The following is a 19,621-nucleotide window of genomic DNA, read 5'->3' as shown; positions in this document are numbered from 1 at the left end:
CAACGAACACAGAGCAGAGCGTCCAGAGCCAGGCAAAGCGTCCAGAGCCAGGCAGAGCGTGGAGTCACACACCAGTTGCTGAGACGGCGTCTTTGGAAAGAATGGAATCCCTGTTCAACGCAAGTTCTATTCTGAATGTATTGTCTGACGGCACACCTGTGTGTTATGTAACATGTTTTGTTTGGTTGCACCTGCTGACATTTTAGAAACAGTTCATTTGCTTGAAATGCGTAACAAATAATGACTTGGTGCGGAAAGTCCGCGATTTAGAAGAGCGCATTAAGAATTTGATTTCTATACGAGAAACGGAGAGTTGGTTGGACTCGGTGTGTCCCGATGCCTCCGTAGTGTCGAACTCGGCGTCGACCCTTACAGGCCCCAGTACAGCTAATGAGAAGCCGGGTACCCCGGAGCGCTCTCACGGCGACTGGGTCACGGTTCAGAGTAAGAAGTCGAATAAAGCGAAGCCGAAGCTACGGGTTCCTGGTTTGGGTTCTCCCGTCCAAACCCAAAATAGATTTTCGGCTCTAAGCAGTTCACCTAATAATAATAATAATAATAATGTGCTCATTTTGGGATATTCGGCTGTCGGAAATGTTAAGGTCCGGGGGCCTGGGAATCGAAATGTAAATGTAAAGGTAAAGTGTTTCTCACGCACACGTGTGTCCGACGTGAAGGCTCGTGTCAGTTCTCTGGCCGATAATGCCGTGTCGACTATGATGGTGCATGTTGGTGGTAATGATATTCGTCATCAGCAGTCTGATGTGTTAAAGAGCCGATTTATTTCTATGTGTAACAAGGCCAGAAGGAAATGTCGTAATCTAATAGTGTCTGGTCCTTTACCTAGACTCTTCATGGGGGACATGGTGTACAGTAGATTGGTGTCTCTTAACAGGTGGTTAGAGACGTGGTGCCGCTCCGATCGTATATCATTTGTTAATAACTAGGATGGTTTCTGGGAATGGCCCAGGTTTTTCACGCGTGATGGTGTACACCTCAGCTGGAGGGGTTCATTTATTCTGTCCCAGAACTTGGCCTGCAAGTTGGGAAAGAACAATCAGAAGCCCTTTCTAAACTCTGTAGCAATTAAAGACAGTAACTGTCAAGTTAATCTTCCAAAACTTCAACGTGGTTCTATGATTGAGTGCTAATAATGCTGGCTCGTGAACCAGGTCCCTCTGTGAGACTTCTGCGTCAACAATGCGGACGGCCCACTTCTTTAAGAGACCCTTACGCAACATTCTGCACGCAGAAGAAACGAGTTTATCTGTTCTTCCAGATGTTGCACTGCAAGATTCACAGCCTTCTGATAATCAGAGAGAACAAGAAAAATGTAGTTTTGCAGCCTTGTATGGCAAAGGCATTTGGACAGAAGGGTCTAATTCCTAAATCTTAAAGGAGAACAACATGACCACTCCAGTGGTATGTTGACCGAAATCCATAACACAATGGCTGGGGTCAGAAAAAAAGACTCCAGAGACTGGCAATGGAGCAATGAAAGACACCTACCTGCATGGCGGTTCCGAAGGCATGACCAAAGTCAATTCCGATCATTCCTCCTGTCTCCATGTTGATCAAGAAGTTGGACAAATGGCGGTCTCCGATGCCTAAGAGCCAGTGACTAACACACGAGGGCATGTGACGCCGTGAAGTGGGACCTCAAGAAAAGGAAGGCCTCTGGTGATGTGCTCATCTTGACGAAAGTTCTCCTGAACAATGGAGACACTCAAATCAATGGTCAGAGGCTTGCGGATCATTCCGGTAAAGCCCGACTTCTCTTGTGTCTAGAGCTGTGACAGTCTGCCTTGGGTTGGTAAACAGAGTTGGGTTTGGCAAATTGGTGGAAGACCAGAAAAAAGAAAAAATGTTTCTGTGAGTGGTTCTGTTTGGCCAGTAAGGAATGTGAAGTACAGTGACAGTGGGAACCATCAACTGAATCATATGTAAAACCACGGTTCTGCATTTCTTCTGATCAACATCACCTCATCATCCTTTGTATTAGAATGACTTAAAATTCTTACCCTCATCCCCTAAACCAATCGTTATCTGTGCTGGTCCAGTGAATGTACTTAACTGATGTGAAGCTCTTAAAAAGAGAAAAAAAAAGTACGTACCCACACTGTATTTCTGCAACTTAGTTTCTGTTGTTACTGGGATAATGTTGAATGCTCGCCTTAGAAGATCCTCTGGTACAAGATTCTCTGTTTTCCTGAAATTGGCTACAGTCTCATCTCGTTTGGCTTTCCTTTGAGATATAAGATCATTCAATGAGAATCAAAACCATAGTAAAATGAAGAGAAACGCCAAAGATCCTGCCAAGGATACACAGCTATACTAATACATTTTACAATACTGGCACAAGTTTAATGAAGTCATTTAAAATTCTGAATGAGACTTTTTAAAAATATTATTTAAGTCTTTTTTTGTTCATCTTTATCAAGAGTGCTAAAAATTGGAAGTTATATGTCACGTTTAAGTTCAGGCTCACAAACAGAAAAATTAACAGAAAAATAGTTCTAAAGTGAGGCAGATGACTGAAGGGCTTTGCTGTAGCCATACGTATACTCTACATATATATATATATATATATATATATATAAAGCAATACTAATGCAACAGTATTTGCTTATAAGGTTCCAGATAGCACAGCGACCCTACAGTCTTCCCAGCCACATTGTCCAGCGAGGTCTCAAAGGCGTCCGCAGTAATGCGGTCATTGTACCAGTCTGTTGTGGTGAAGAAGGAGCTGAGTCGTAAGGCGAAGCTCTCAATTTGCCGGTCGATCTACGTTCCTACCCTCACCTATGGTCATGAACTTTGGATGATGACCGAAAGAATGAGATCGCGCATACAAGTGGCAGAAATGAGTTTCCTCCGCGGAGTGGCTGGGCGCACCCTTAGGGATAGGATGAGGAGCTCTGTCACCCGGGAGGAGCTCGGAGTAGAGCCGCTGCTCCTCCGCATCGAGATGAGCCAGTTGAGGTGGCTCGGGCACCTGTTCCGGATGCCTCCTGGGGAGGTGTTCCGGGCATGTCCCACTGGGAGGAGGCCTCGGTCAAGAGGCAGCAGCACTCACCGCGATGCTACCAAGTGTCTCCGTGGGCTTTACAAGGCAAACAGTTAAGGCAGTCAAGATGACATTAACCACTTTTTTTAGTGTGTTTCCCTTCCTGGTGGACACAGGGGTGACGAGATCCACTCTTAGAAGACAGGAGATGCCGTGGTTCCTGCAAATGGAAACCGGATCTGCCTCATGGGAGCATCAGGAATAACACAAAGCCTCAAAAAAACAGACCCACTGCGCGTGGGAGTGACAGAAGACATTGCTGTGACTCACCGTTCGGTTCTCCTTAGTAACCGCTGTCCGGTGAAGCTGCTGGGCCGCGACCTGCTTGCGAAGCTCGGGGCAACTGTCACCGTGACCGAAGAAGGTGGCAACATCGCATCTCCAGTATTGGGACTGTTGTCTCTGCAGGTGTTATCGCAGTACACCGCTTGGCTGCTGGATGATGACGCGCTGCGGTGAGGTAAGGGTGCCTCCCAACTTGACACAGCCCACACGGTTGCACTGCACAGCACGCTTCTTTGCCAAAGAAACCGTAGAGTATCGACAAGAGTCGCATGAGTTTCCGGCAAACAAACTTGAGGAAGAGAGAATCATTATGTCGGATTTGTTCCTGACAAAGTGCCCCGCTGCAGCCTCTTTCGTTCTGATCCCGGCCCAAAGTAGGTGGTACAAATGGGATTGAGTTCCGCATATATCACTGGGGAAGACAGGAAACTCAGAATGGAAAGATTTGGGCATTTAAGGTTGAAGGCATCGACTCACCTGTAAACACCATAGCAGTGTGGTACCGGAATAATCTCCTGTTACAAGATGACAACGAGGGGGACCATATGCAACCATGTCGTGTGAACGTTTGGTGTGAGAAATTGTTCGTTCAAGTGTGGTGTGAAAATATGTTCAAGTAGTCAATATTTTCAAGTGCTTAATATGTTCTAAAGTGATGTAAGAGTTAAGACGTTCAGAAAATATATGCTGTCCGTTTAACGCAGTGGAGAAACGTTGATAGGGAAAACAAAACACAAAGAAATTTGAACCTTTAGTTGCGTCCCAGCAGACTTCTAAAACAGGGACAAACTGTTTGGAGGGACGTAGAAGACCGGCAAATAGAAAGCTTTGCCTTACGGCTCATCTCCCCCGTTCACCACTACAGTCCAATACAGCAACCGCTCCCACCTCACTTGTGAATAAGACTCCAAGATGCTTCAACTCCTCCACCTGGAGCAAATTTTCTCCCCTCACCTGAATGAGGGGGGCAACACAACCTTTTTCCATGAGAGAAGCATGGATTCAACCTTAAAGGGGCTGATCTTCATAACAACCACATCCATATCAACATATCTACTCCATAACCTTTTTGGTTCACTGGTTTTCTTTTTTTACCCCCTCCACCAGACGCTAAGGAGACTACTACCAACACATCCTTTCCACCCCAGATGGGACTCGAACCCACAATCCCTGGCTTAGAAAGCCAGTGCCTTATCCATTAGGCCACTGGGGCTAAACTTAGCAGAATGGCTAAAGGAAGTGTAAATGAAGAGGAACACCACAGTAACGCTTGGTTCTTACATTTTCAGTAATGCCTTTCAGTTTAACTGTGAAGCCAGAACACACTAAAAACTCCCAAGTGTTGTTCCAACAACAAGGTGTCGCCTGCCTTATGACACTGTGGCAAACGGATGTGTACTTAAGAAGAAAGGAATTATATCATGCGGGCATATGAACTAGAAATGGATAACAGAGTGTTAATTGAACCGCGAGCGACTTTGCATCGTCATGGCAATACAGAAACGCGGATGTGTCTTGCGGAAGAAATTCGACATGACTCAAACAACGGACCCAAGATAGGAGAGAGTATCTTACTTTGTCTCTCCCCAGCTGGAGAGAGAGTCCCTCGTCCCCTGTGCTGGACTCAAGGGAGTCTCCCCGAGCATCCAAAGCACACTCCTTACATACGTCTAGAGGCGCATGCTAAGTGCACGCACGCGCGCACACACACACACAAATAGTCTTAACCGCTTGCCTCATACAGGGTTGCAGGGAGCCAGAGCCTAACCCAGCAACTGAGGGCATAAGGGGACACACTCAGAACAGGACACCAGTCCATCGTAAGGCACCCCAAGCAGGACTCAAACCCCAGATCCACTGGAAAACAGGACCTGGTCCAATCCCCACTGTGCCACTGCACCACTGCGCCACTGTGCCACTGCACTAGTGCACCCCCCTCTCATGCTAAGCATATGGTGGCATTTCTCATTGGCTTTCTCTCTGCATGATCAGCGCGTGCTCAGCTCGTGTTTGCTTCGAATTTGTTACTTACTTATCTGGTACGTTCCCTACAGGCTAGAGTGAGCTATGCACATTAACCTTATTTATTTTCTTGTTTTTTCGCTACCAGCCAGTGTCTGGTTAGTGTCTGAGTTGGGGGCGCAGTTTCGGTACATTCCTGCTTCTTGCGCAGCGGGCTTTCTGCAGCAGTCATGGAACAAATCAGTTGCACAAAATTGCACAATTTTCTTTTTTTTTTTTTTTTCTTTTTTTTTAATATAAAGTGGAGGGAACTGTTTGGTGGGGCGTGAGGGGTATGTGGGGTTTTGGGAGGGATGGAGTACTGGTGGCGTGGTTGGTTTGTGTCCAGCCCCCCTTGATTTTGGCACAAGGGGTTGAACATCTTTCCCTGTGTATTATTGCATGTTGGTTCTAGGTGACTAGTGACTGCTGTGAGCAGGGCAGCTGGTGGCATGGGAAAGATCGTGTGACAGCAAGGAGAGACTGCTGGCAGGAGGGAACAGACCCCACTAGGGGCTGACATGGGCTAGCAACCTGTGTCAGCAGCATCTTGTGCTTTTGTGTAGCAGGAGGTGCGCCCTGTTTAAGCTACAGACACACAAATGTTTTCAATACCCCAAGAGTCAGTGAGAGCAGGGGTGGAAGACGACTCATCGGCGGATATAACGGCTTTAGACCTTGACGTGAACTTGACGGGGGGGAAAGCATGAACACAACCACGCCAAGTAGGGGTGGATCGGTGCTGCAGGTGTGTATTTGTGGCTGGAGGAAGGTGACTTCAGTGAGAGGCCTAAGAATTCATCAAGGCAAGAAGAAGTGTTTAGGGGGACGAGGCAGGGGCCCCGCATTGATCGCCACGACCTACGGAGTGGTCCAGATAAGTCAGGTGAAGTCCAGGGGCAGGTTGCACACCAAACACCACAGGACATCAATACCTCTGTCTTAGAGGAGACAAGACCAAAGATGGATGCACAAGGCAGCATCGATCATGGAGAGGATGCGGGGCAGATGATACCAAGATGAGAACAAAAACCTAAGGTGAGATGGCCAGGCGCCACTGACTGTAAGGAGTGGACCTCTAAAAACAATGACTTGAGAGGGATTTTAAATGGCCTGAAGGGTACGGCTGAGTCTAAGATAAACCAACTGGGTGAGATTATATACGACTATGGGAAGAAGAGGTTTGAGGTGTTCGAGAAGAAGCGTAAGGGTGAGCAGAGCATGTTAAGGTCAAGACGGCAGATGGAAATTGAGAGGTTGATTCAGGAAAGAAGAGACTTAAAAAAGCTTTGGAAACGAGCAGATGAGGAAGGTAGAAGTGGCATTAATATTTTGCAGGAAGAATTGAAACGTAGATTGGTAGTGTTGAGGAGAGCGGAAAAGCTTAGATTGAGGAGGAAGAAGAAGGAGCAAGCTATGGTGGCAATTTTTAAGGACCCATTGAAATTTGTGAAGTCCTTGCTTGAGCAAGAGAAGTCTGGTTGTTTAAATGTTCAAAGGAGGGAGTTGGAGAGCTGTCTGCTGGAAATGCACACCGATGGTGAAAGTGAGAGGGTTTTTAAAGTACCTGCAGATATTCCTCCATCAGGGGAGATCGTGGCACAAACGGACATGTGTCCTCCAAGGTTGAAAGAAGTACAAGAGGTGGTGCGGCGTGCGAGGGCAGAATCTGCACCAGGACCCAATGGGGTTCCTTAATGGGTTTATAAAGGTGCCCGGATGTTTTAAAGTTTTTGTGGAAGCAGATGGTGGTCGTATGGAAAAAAGGTATCATTCCAAAAGAATGGCGGCGAGCAGGAGGGGTGTTTATACCCACAACGAGAAAGATGAGGTAGAAATAGGGCAATTCAGGCCAATGTGCCTTCTTAATGTTGAAGGGAAAATATTTTTTAGTGTTGTGGCGCAGAGGTTGCCTGCATATTTGTTGGCCAGCAACTTAATTGACACATCTGTGCAGAAAGCAGGAATTGCGGGTTTTTCAGGCTGTTTAGAGCATTTTTGTATGATCTGGCACCAGATAAAGGAGGCCAAGATGGAAGGTGAAGACCTCCACGTGATTTTTTTGGACTTGGCGAACGCCTTTGGTTCAGTGCTGCATGTTTTGTTGTGGAGGGCATTTGTTTTTTTTTTTAAAGTCCCAGAGTGTATTACGAGACTGGTTAAGCTGTATTTTGAAGACATCCAGTTTTATTTTTGTACCAAACAATACACCGCAACTTGGCAGCGGGTTGGGGATTGACATAATGGCCGGATGCACAATCTCGCCTCTGGCTTTTACCATGGCTATGGAGGTGATAATAAGGGCGTCGAGATGGGTGGTTGGGGATATGAGGCTGAAGGATGGTTCTCGCCTTCCGCCAATCAGAGTGTATATGGACGATATGACTGTGCTTACTACTACTGTCCCATGTACTCGTCGCTTATTAATGAAGTTCAATGGAAATCAAAAGTTGGCCGGACTGAAAATTAAACCTAGCAAAGTGTAGGAGCTTGTCAATAGCTAAAGGAAAGTTATCGCAGGAGAATTTCCAGATCGATGGAGAAAAGGTTCCGTCAGTGGCTGAAAGGCCAATTAAAAGCTTGGGTCGATGGTATGATTCCTCACTCAGCGACAGGGAGCAGGTTAAAAGATTAAGGGAGAATGTAGTGCAGGCAATTAATAGGATTGATTAATCTTTTTTACCAGGGAAGCTGAAGGTTTGGTGCCTGCAGTTTGGTTTGTTGCCTCGTATTAGATGGCCGCTAACTATATACGAGGTTTCTATGTCAGGGGTTGAAAGACTGGAAAGGCTTATGAACAAAGCTATTAGGAGAGGGTCTTGGAATTACCGCTGACTAGTCTTGTGGAAGAATTCAAGTGTGCCAAGGTTGGCTTGGAATTAACATTGTCAAGCACAAGAGACCCAGTGGTGAGATCGATTCCTGTAAGTTTAAAAACAGGATGTAAGTGGGATCCACGGGAAGCTGTTGCGCATGCACAGACAGCGCTTGAGCACAGAGATGTGGTCGGTCAGGTGCAGGTAGGTAGGGCGGGGCTTGGTGCCGGCGATCGAATGAAGTTGCGGAGTAAAGCTAAGTTGCCGGAGAGGGGAAAGATGGTGATTGGTTTTATCCGCGAACAGGAAGAGGAGGCGAGGCGGGTAACTGCGACGCCACATGGTGTGCAAGGGCGATGTTTGGCTTGGGAGCATGTGGAGAAACGGAAGATCAGCTGGCGTGATCTGTGGGCGATGGACGCCGGTCGTATTAAGTTTCTCATCGGAGCCACCTACGATGTTCTCCCTACTCCACAGAATCTTAATCGCTGGGTAGGTATGGAGCCGACTTGCAGCTTGTGTGGTGGTATAGCCTCTTTGAGGCATATTTTGTCTGCATGTAAGGTTAGTTTATCTCAGGGAAGATATACTTGGAGGCATAATGAAGTGCTAAAATCCTTGGCATGCTTGTTGGAGAACAAGCGGGTTGAAGTCAATCCACTCCCGTGTTGCGGGAGAAATAAGGTAATTTCTTTTGTGCGGGAGGGGGAGAGCGTTGCATGCCACGCGAGTGGACGCGGCGGTACGTGTTTTAAGTGGGGTGACGTGCGAGACTGGAAGTTGGTAGCGGACGTGGGAAAACAGCTGCAGATGCCGCAGTGCATTGCGGTCACGGCCTTGAGACCCGATATTGTCCTGTACTCCGAGGGCGCACGGATAGCGTGCTTCATTGAATTAACGATGCCCTTCGAAGATGCATTAGAAGATGCCTTTGAGAGGAAGAAACTGAAGTACACTGAGTTGGCTGGTGAGGTGAGGGAGCGAGGCTGGCAGTGCGTTATTAGACCGGTGGAGATTGGTGCAAGAGGGTTTGTTGCAAAATCAACCACGTCGCTACTGTTGGATTTTGGTTTCAGGGGTCAGTCGTTAAGAGCAGCGATTAAAAGCTTGCCAGAGGTAGCAGAAAGATCCAGTCAGTGGTTGTGGAGGCAGCAGGGTGTTTGGGGGAAGCACACCTGAGTGGGGAGTACTCGCCTATGTGAACATCAAATGGTTCGAGTTTTGTTGTCACTTCCACATGCTGATGTGGTGTGTTGGTTGGTGTGTTGGTGGTCAATGTGTGGCTGGGGTGGGAGGTCTTTTGGTGGATGGAGTCACCGGGATGGCACTGCGGGCATGGAGGGGGGTGGGTCTGGGACGCCAGATCTTGCCGTTGAGCCTTCTGGAGGTGCTCACTCTTCTGACTCAGATTCTTCTTCACGAGGTTCAAGTTCACGAGCTTTCTCGCCTAGCTCGTCCCGGTCGGGTATTAGGGCACAATCATATTCGTCGTTTATCCCCTGTGCCATTGCTGTAGTCGTGAACGTTGTTTCAGCAATAGCAGCCTTAACACACGACAAACAACACATCAATAACAGGAAGACGGATAAAATAGCAAGAAGTATTCATAATAAGAGAGTTTCAATAGACCACCCCACCAGCTGCTTATTCCTAGCCAGTCCCAGAGTTCGTCACCGTTCTTAAAATCACGAAACTGAGAACCAACTTCCATAACGTTACCCGCCAACGAGTTTATACGCTCGGAATTGCCCGGGACATACGTGCAACATTCTGATCCGACGTTAACGTTTATTCATTTAGCACACGCTATTTCTCCAAAGCGACTTCCAAGGAACTCTATGTAGTGTCATCAGCCCACACACCTTATTCACCAAGGTGACTCGCACCGCTAGATACACTACTTACAATGGGTCACTCATCCATACATCAGTGGAATACACTCACACACTATGGGTGAACCACACTACACGCTACAACAGCACATGTTGCTCCTTCTGCGGCCAGAGGATAATCTACTGCCATTCGCCTTTGCATAGCAACAGCATTAATGTCCTTAAGGCTCTCAGTCGTACCGTTGGCTATTTCTTCCGATGCTTGTGCTGAATAGAGCGTCTGCCGAGCAGCTTTACCGATACCACGCGTTGGGAACAATACCAGAAAATATCTCTCCCGTTTCAGAAAGTCCAGTTTTCACCAAGGGGGGACTATTTCTCCGATAGCGGAGGAGACGAGAATCTGGACGCCACGGAGGTTGGGACAACTTTCGAACGTGGGGCACTACATAGGACAAATAACAGGAACCTCCGGACTGATTCTTTGGAAGCCATGGCTAGGCGCATTTACCACACACCCAGAAAGTACCGTTTGGTAAAATAAGTCACCGTGAAGGTAACACTAAAGGTATTTTCCTGCGTACCGCTGGACATTGGAAGAAGCTGTTGCGAACTATCAGGGCTTGTTTGCCTGGCCATGTAGGTGCATTTAGAACTACCCACACGTGTGACAGAGCCAGGCTGACTTCTGACGACACAGATCGTTCCATTCAGGTTGGCTCTAAGAGTCACGTAAGGGTGTAATTTGTCTTTAGTCAAATTCGGCGTGGAAAAGTCGCGATAGTATCCCAAGGAGACAGGATTACCCGGTTGGCTCACACTAAATATTTTACTGTTAGAGGCCTCACGCGGAGTGGCTATGAGTGTACGAATTGCTCATACACTTTTCCAGAAGTCACCGGTGCCGTGTAACAGGACACCGCGATGCAAAGCTGCTGTGGGGTAAAGGTTCGGGAAACGGCTCCATCCACAAAACCCTAGGGGTAAAGGCATGAGTGGTAGTCCAGATGACACTGATTTTGGCACATGAGTACAGGCCCAGCAACTGGTGCTATTGTCAGCAGCTGCATAACCCTTGATCAGAGCCAGGAAAGCGCTGACGCCATGCGAGCCTTCCTCATGTAGATGGGGACAGTTTGCGTCCCCCGTGGATTTCGTCGGCTTGCGAAGGAACCCTGCAAATTTCACGAGGCGTTTGTTGTCGAAGAGGGAAAGCCGCATTTCTTCCCACGCCAGGTTGCAGGGCTCACACTGCAAAAGAGAACCTCCCCCAGGCACCTTTAATGAAAAACAGTTTCCCAGACCGTGGCTTGAGCCCATGACCCTCAGCTTAAGACTCTTGCACACTACTGACTGAGCCAGGCAGGAACACCACTGCTACCAGCACTCCTGTGGAAGTGCAAGCAAGCTTAAGTGTGCAAATTCAGGAGGAGCACAAGCAAAATGCAGCTCCAGAATCCATTGTGCCACCTTCTGACATGCTGGAAAGCAGCATCAGAACAAGCCTTAAAGCTTCCTCCTGCATGGAGGGAGCAGCTGGTTGACTCCTGAGGTGCCAGGAAGAAGGCACTGCTTCCACACACATACAGGAGGACCAGCCTGGCCTGCTCTACCAGGGATCTTTCCCCTCCTCAGCAAGAGCCTTCCTGCAAGCCCCTTGGCCCATGCTGAACCTTCCCGCAACACTCTTGCTGCCAGTACACTTTCGAGAGCTCAACTGACACAGCCAAGCAGGGAGCTGGGCGGGCTCGTCCGGGATTTGAACCCAGGACCTCTCGCACCCGAAGCGAGAATCGTACCCCTAGACCAACGAGCCCCCGACTCTCTCGGCCCCTCCTTCCTCGGCCTGGTGTCGGGAACTGCATCATCCGTTGCATTTGTACCCAGCTTGAGATTCTTACCAAACGCCTTTGAGATTTTTAAATGAAGCGTACCGCTTTGCGCCAGTCGACAGAGCCACTCTACAATGGAGACGGCGCAGTGACGCCCCTCGGCAGGGGTTTCTTCCTCTTCCCAGCAACGTCCAGTAGCGCTTGCGGCCTGCCGTCCGGTCGAGGGAAGACGGCGCGCATAGCGGAACGACTCGAATCTCCGACCTCCAGGCCACACAGGTTCTTCTTTCGTGCTCCCTCGACGTTCAGAGCCTTCGCTGGAGAAACACCAGCGTCGGTGGGGTGCACTACCTTCAGGCGCCCGGGAGACAAAGCGGCCTTCCCCGACACCTAAGCACAGGTGGTGCAAGTCAATCAATCAATCAATCGGTCAAAGGTTTAGTCACCAAATGCACAACAATAGAGCATGCAGCAGTGGTTGCTGCGATGAAATGTCTTTGAGTGCGTGTGGTAGGGTGATTTTTAAAAAAAAAAATAAAAGGAACAACATACCTCAAGATTACAAATAACGTTTTCAATTTGCAGCGCAACAGAAATCTGGTAACACCAATAACTATGAAGTGAAACTACTTAACGAAAACCGGATGAGTTGCTGCATTCGGATGCCGCTCGACTGTTCGGGCGTCTAACAGCCTGGAGATAGACGCTATCCCGCAGTCTGTTTGATTTTGATTTGATGTTTTGGCAATATTTAGCGGACGGCAGGAGAGAAAACGGTGCGTGACCAGGATGACTGGGCTCCTTGAGGATAGCCCAGGCCTTCTTCAGGCATCTGGCTGCGTAGATGTCCCGGATGTTTGGAAGCTCAGAGCCACCGATGAGCTGTGCCGACTTCACCGCCCTCTGCGGTTCCTCACAATGCTGGGCCGAGCAGCTCCCATACCAGGCAGTGATGCAGCCGGTCGGGATGCTCTCGGCTGTACGCCTGTAGAAATTAGCCCCGGATCCGGGATGGCATGCCAAACTTGTTCAGCCTACGGAGAGAGGACAGGCGCTTCCGTGCTGTTTTGACCACGGTGTCGGTGGTGGCGACATTCAGTCACAGCGCCTAGGATGAAGGGGGGACGAGCGGTGAAGGAACTGGTCTATTGACCGCTCCGACCTGGTGCCCCACATCAGTTCAATTCAATTTATGTTTATAGAGCGCTCTTCTCACAGAGGTTAACTGGCAGACTATTCCACAGTTTTGGGTTTGTTGGACGAATAGTCGCGAACCTCTCACTTACTCCTCGTGCCGTCTTTCCTGGCATGAGAAGCACCGTTTCTGCAACCCGGGCCTGTGTGTTCCTGTTTCATGAAATTGATATTTTGGATGCCACAGAGACAATAAGAGACTACATTAACGTTTGGAAGGACACAGTTGCTGAGAAGAAAGCTGTAACTGTATTTCCTAAGAACAAAAGTTATATAACAAGGGAGGTCAAGGAGTCTTTAAACAGGAAGAGGTTGGCTTTCATCACTCAAGATAGAATGGAATTAAAATTAGTCCAAAAGGAATTAAATGCGTTGTTGAAGGGGACAAGGAAAAAACACAGAGCAAACTGTAGAACAAAATTTTAATTCAGGGGACTCCAAAAAACTTTGGGTTGCTATAAAAGTAGTAACCAATACGGAATCCCCCGAAAAAGGCTCATGACTAGCGATGACCAACAAAGAGCAGATGGCTGAAATGACTATTTTCTTAGGTTTGAGTCACCTTCGGTGTGAATGGTAGATCAGGACTCTATCATGTGTAATTCAGATCAGAGATTAGAGGTAGCTCCACACGCAGTTAGTTTGCTATTTAGAGGCATACGAGCCAAGAAATCCACAGGTCCTGATGGAATTTCTGGTTTTTTGCTGAAAACTTGTGCCAGTGAACTTCCTCCAGCATTCTGCCCTATTTTCCAGAAATCATTTGACTCGCATACCAATCCATCTTTGTGGAAAAAACTAGAATTACGCCGGTTCGCAAGAAAAATTGCCCAGTTGAGAACTGTGATTTTAGACCTGTGACTTTGACTTCAAATGTTATGAAATGTTTTGAAAGACTTGTTGTAACTGTTCTAAAGGATGAGATTGAATTATCCCTTGACCCGTTTCAGTTCATCTTTAAGGCTGGGCGGGGCACCGAGGACGCCATTAATTGTATCGCTCATTTGGTGAATAGGCATTTAGAAGATACGCACGCATTTGCACGTTTACTTTTTATAGATTTTAGTTTGGCTTTTAACACACTTCAACCCCAGCTACTAATTAGGAAGCTGACAGAGTTAAAAGTGAATCCCTTTTGCATTAAGTGGTTTCATTCGTTTCTAACAAATTGAACACAACAAGTTACGGTCAACAATTCTTATTCTGAGGTGAAGACTACCAATATGGGGGCCCCGCAAGGTTGTGTTAGCTCACCCATTTTTATTTACATTATACACTAATGAGTGTTTAACTAGTCAGGATAACAGTACTTTTCTGATGTTGCCAGGTTTGTGGGGTGGTGTGACGATAATTGCTTGATTTTAAATGAAATGAAGACTGTTGAAATGATCTTTGACCCCAGATCTGTGGGGGATCATAGACCTGTAATAATACATGGTAATATTACTGAACAGGTTTCTTCATATAAATACTTGGTTGTTTGTTTATATAGATAATTTGTTATGCTGGTCTTCTCACATAAACAGTCTGTGTTCGAAAACTTCAGCAGAGACTACATTTTTTGCGAAGGTTAAAAGTATTTGGGGTTAACCAGAAGATTTTGTTTCTGTTTTACCAGTCTGTTTTTGAGAGCTTGCTAAGATATGGTATTACAGCATGGCATGGAAACTTGACTGTCCAATCAAAATCGAAACTTGCACGACTAGTACATACTGCTCTGAAAATTAAAGGGTGGGAAGAGAAACGACGCATGCAGGAGTTGTACGAGGTATCTATTTTAAAAGAAGCGAAACAAAAAATTGCTGCTAATGACACACATATTTTACATGAGAATTTCAACATGTTACCCTCAGGGAGACGATTTAGGATTTTGATGTGTAAATCAAATTGTTGTGAAAATTCTTTTGTGCCATCTGAGGTTAAGTTTCTGAATAGAGAATTCCAAAACTGAGATTTAGATTGGGATTCAGTAGACTTTTCATATCTTTTGATTGTTGTTTTATTTATTCTTATTTTACTGTATGATATGATATGTATTGTTTTATGTGAGTCCAACGTTGCGCACTGGCCGTGTCATGGTTGTCCAAGACAAATTTCCCATAAATGGGACAATAAAGTATATTCTATTCTATTCTACCTGCAGCTGTGTCACGTATTCTGTCCGAGTCGATCGGTGCACCGCAGGACGGGCCAGCCCTAACTTTTGCTCGGGCTCGGTCACCAGCAGGTCCCCTAGACCTAGGAGGGTTGCCCCCTTAGTCGGGTTCCTCGCGGCACACGGGTCGGTCCCGGCAGAAGGTCGTGATCCCGGACGAGCCCCCAGAACTGTGGTAGGAAAAATGAGAATTGTCATACAGATAGATCACTCGGTCACTTGAGTTGCAGAAAACCTTATGTATTCGTGTGCGCAGAGTCACACCAGAGCAGCCAGGCAAGCAGATATTTATACATATTCTAGGGCAGATTTTTGTAAGCATAGGCAGAATACATGTTATTTTTTGAACATTCCAGGCGTGTCACTGTGCCCCTCAATCTCTCATCACACACGTCCACTGTCACCAGTTGATCTCCTTTCTTACGTGAAACAGTTACACACATCCTCTGGGCTTTACGTGAGTCTGCGTAAGCCACATTTCTCTGATATCTCATGGGAACAGGCTGGCACAAAAGGGGACATACAGAGAGCAAACTATAGCCTGGAATGTGCCGCTTTCTTGCATAGGCTATTGAGCAGTTAAACATTCTTAAACGTTCTATTACAGAAGCATGTAGGCATAGCAAAGCTTTTAAAATCAAATTTTCATTCAGACTCCATGTCTCCTACCTCCTCCGGGACATGGGAGGAGTTCTCACGAAGGTGGGAGTTAAAATCATTCCGGACAGGGTCCTCTGACGCTTGTTCCCAGCACGCCCTCACTATGCGCTTGGGCCTACCGGATCTGTCTGTCAGTTTTCCCTGCCGTCTGATCCAGCTCACCACCAGACGGTGATGGGTTGACAGCTCAGCACCTCTCTTCACCCAAGTTTTCCAGAACATGTTTTCCTCAAGCCAGATGAAACGACTACAAAGTTGATCGTTGGCCTTTGGCCCAAGGAGCTCTGGTACCAAATACACTTATGAGCATGCTTGTATTCAAACGTGGTGTTTGCTTCACCACAGTGCTGTGTAGCAAAAAGCAGAAGGCTGTGTTGTCTTGGCTCCACGGGAGCTGCAACCCACAGAGCGCTCATCACAGGAGCTCTCACCTGCTCCGCCACCAGCCTGGATTCTTTCACCTCTCCCCAAGAAGCACCGTGCCGACGCTCCCTGCAACCCTGTATGAGGCAAGCGGTTAAGACTTTAAAAACCCTCTCACTTTCACCATCGGTGTGCATTTCCAGCAGACAGCTCTCCAACTCCCTCCTTTGAACATTTAAACAACCAGACTTCTCTTGCTCAAGCAAGGACTTCACAAATTTCAATGGGTCCTTAAAAATTGCCACCATAGCTTGCTCCTTCTTCTTCCTCCTCAATCTAAGCTTTTCCGCTCTCCTCAACACTACCAATCTACGTTTCAATTCTTCCTGCAAAATATTAATGCCACTTCTACCTTCCTCATCTGCTCGTTTCCAAAGCTTTTTTAAGTCTCTTCTTTCCTGAATCAACCTCTCAATTTCCATCTGCCGTCTTGACCTTAACATGCTCTGCTCACCCTTACGCTTCTTCTCGAACACCTCAAACCTCTTCTTCCCATAGTCGTATATAATCTCACCCAGTTGGTTTATCTTAGACTCAGCCGTACCCTTCAGGCCATTTAAAATCCCTCTCAAGTCATTGTTTTTAGAGGTCCACTCCTTACAGTCAGTGGCGCCTGGCCATCTCACCTTAGGTTTTTGTTCTCATCTTGGTATCATCTGCCCCGCATCCTCTCCATGATCGATGCTGCCTTGTGCATCCATCTTTGGTCTTGTCTCCTCTAAGACAGAGGTATTGATGTCCTGTGGTGTTTGGTGTGCAACCTGCCCCTGGACTTCACCTGACTTATCTGGACCACTCCGTAGGTCGTGGCGATCAATGCGGGGCCCCTGCCTCGTCCCCCTAAACACTTCTTCTTGCCTTGATGAATTCTTAGGCCTCTCACTGAAGTCACCTTCCTCCAGCCACAAATACACACCTGCAGCACCGATCCACCCCTACTTGGCGTGGTTGTGTTCATGCTTTCCCCCCCGTCAAGTTCACGTCAAGGTCTAAAGCCGTTATATCCGCCGATGAGTCGTCTTCCACCCCTGCTCTCACTGACTCTTGGGGTATTGAAAACATTTGTGTGTCTGTAGCTTAAACAGGGCGCGCCTCCTGCTACACAAAAGCACAAGATGCTGCTGACACAGGTTGCTAGCCCATGTCAGCCCCTAGTGGGGTCTGTTCCCTCCTGCCAGCAGTCTCTCCTTGCTGTCACATGATCTTTCCCATGCCGCCAGCTGCCCTGCTCACAGCAGTCACTAGTCACCTAGAACCAACATGCAATAATACACAAGGAAAGATGTTCAACCCCCTTGTGCCAAAATCAAGGGGGGCTGGACACAAACCAACCACGCCACCAGTACTCCATCCCTCCCAAAACCCCACATACCCCTCACGCCCCACCAAACAGTTCCCTCCACTTTATATTAAAAAAAAAGAAAAAAAAAAAAAAAAAAAGAAAATTGTGCAGTTTTGTGCAACTGATTTGTTCCATGACTGCTGCAGAAAGCCCGCTGCGCAAGAAGCAGGAATGTACCGAAACTGCGCCCCCAACTCAGACACTAACCAGACACTGGCTGGTAGCGAAAAAACAAGAAAATAAATAAGGTTAATGTGCATAGCTCACTCTAGCCTGTAGGGAACGTACCAGATAAGTAAGTAACAAATTCGAAGCAAACACGAGCTGAGCACGCGCTGATCATGCAGAGAGAAAGCCAATGAGAAATGCCACCATATGCTTAGCATGAGAGGGGGGTGCACTAGTGCAGTGGCACAGTGGCGCAGTGGTGCAGTGGCACAGTGGGGATTGGACCAGGTCCTGTTTTCCAGTGGATCTGGGGTTTGAGTCCTGCTTGGGGTGCCTTACGATGGACTGGTGTCCTGTTCTGAGTGTGTCCCCTTATGCCCTCAGTTGCTGGGTTAGGCTCTGGCTCCCTGCAACCCTGTATGAGGCAAGCGGTTAAGACTATTTGTGTGTGTGTGTGCGCGCGTGCGTGCACTTAGCATGCGCCTCTAGACGTATGTAAGGAGTGTGCTTTGGATGCTCGGGGAGACTCCCTTGAGTCCAGCACAGGGGACGAGGGACTCTCTCTCCAGCTGGGGAGAGACAAAGTAAGATACTCTCTCCTATCTTGGGTCCGTTGTTTGAGTCATGTCGAATTTCTTCCGCAAGACACATCCGCGTTTCTGTATTGCCATGACGATGCAAAGTCGCTCGCGGTTCAATTAACACTCTGTTATCCATTTCTAGTTCATATGCCCGCATGATATAATTCCTTTCTTCTTAAGTACACATCCGTTTGCCACAGTGTCATAAGGCAGGCGACACCTTGTTGTTGGAACAACACTTGGGAGTTTTTAGTGTGTTCTGGCTTCACAGTTAAACTGAAAGGCATTACTGAAAAATGTAAGAACCAAGCGTTACTGTGGTGTTCCTCTTCATTTACACTTCCTTTAGCCATTCTGCTAAGTTTAGCCCCAGTGGCCTAATGGATAAGGCACTGGCTTTCTAAGCCAGGGATTGTGGGTTCGAGTCCCATCTGGGGTGGAAAGGATGTGTTGGTAGTAGTCTCCTTAGCGTCTGGTGGAGGGGGTAAAAAAAGAAAACCAGTGAACCAAAAAGGTTATGGAGTAGATATGTTGATATGGATGTGGTTGTTATGAAGATCAGCCCCTTTAAGGTTGAATCCATGCTTCTCTCATGGAAAAAGGTTGTGTTGCCCCCCTCATTCAGGTGAGGGGAGAAAATTTGCTCCAGGTGGAGGAGTTGAAGCATCTTGGAGTCTTATTCACAAGTGAGGTGGGAGCGGTTGCTGTATTGGACTGTAGTGGTGAACGGGGGAGATGAGCCGTAAGGCAAAGCTTTCTATTTGCCGGTCTTCTACGTCCCTCCAAACAGTTTGTCCCTGTTTTAGAAGTCTGCTGGGACGCAACTAAAGGTTCAAATTTCTTTGTGTTTTGTTTTCCCTATCAACGTTTCTCCACTGCGTTAAACGGACAGCATATATTTTCTGAACGTCTTAACTCTTACATCACTTTAGAACATATTAAGCACTTGAAAATATTGACTACTTGAACATATTTTCACACCACACTTGAACGAACAATTTCTCACACCAAACGTTCACACGACATGGTTGCATATGGTCCCCCTCGTTGTCATCTTGTAACAGGAGATTATTCCGGTACCACACTGCTATGGTGTTTACAGGTGAGTCGATGCCTTCAACCTTAAATGCCCAAATCTTTCCATTCTGAGTTTCCTGTCTTCCCCAGTGATATATGCGGAACTCAATCCCATTTGTACCACCTACTTTGGGCCGGGATCAGAACGAAAGAGGCTGCAGCGGGGCACTTTGTCAGGAACAAATCCG

At 47.4% G+C, this 19,621-nt stretch overlaps 1 protein-coding gene and 3 non-coding genes across 4 annotated transcripts; 1 reads left to right on the top strand and 3 right to left on the bottom strand.

Moving 5' to 3' along the window:
- Positions 1-4,492: 4,492 nt before the first annotated feature.
- On the bottom strand, positions 4,493-4,565 carry trnar-ucu (transfer RNA arginine (anticodon UCU)). The gene has a single exon. It is a non-coding gene; the product is annotated as a tRNA-Arg (tRNA).
- Positions 4,566-11,745: 7,180 nt separating this feature from the next.
- On the bottom strand, positions 11,746-11,817 carry trnap-cgg (transfer RNA proline (anticodon CGG)). Its single transcript has one exon. It is a non-coding gene; the product is annotated as a tRNA-Pro (tRNA).
- Positions 11,818-11,913: 96 nt separating this feature from the next.
- On the bottom strand, positions 11,914-17,223 carry LOC114909830 (uncharacterized). Its single transcript, XM_029249622.1, has 5 exons — positions 17,182-17,223; positions 16,720-16,810; positions 16,274-16,342; positions 15,165-15,352; positions 11,914-12,223 (listed from the first exon to the last, which is right to left on the bottom strand). Exons 1-5 carry the CDS (start codon positions 17,221-17,223, stop codon positions 11,963-11,965), a joined length of 651 nt encoding a protein of 216 aa, XP_029105455.1. The 3' UTR covers positions 11,914-11,962.
- Positions 17,224-18,722: 1,499 nt separating this feature from the next.
- On the top strand, positions 18,723-18,795 carry trnar-ucu (transfer RNA arginine (anticodon UCU)). The gene has a single exon. It is a non-coding gene; the product is annotated as a tRNA-Arg (tRNA).
- The last annotated feature ends 826 nt before the right edge of the window (positions 18,796-19,621 follow it).

This window comes from Scleropages formosus, unplaced genomic scaffold (assembly GCF_900964775.1).
Source record: "Scleropages formosus unplaced genomic scaffold, fSclFor1.1, whole genome shotgun sequence".
Taxonomy (NCBI): domain Eukaryota; kingdom Metazoa; phylum Chordata; class Actinopteri; order Osteoglossiformes; family Osteoglossidae; genus Scleropages; species Scleropages formosus.
Note: the sequence above shows the minus strand (reverse complement) of the source record. Positions and strands in the feature narration are given on the sequence as shown.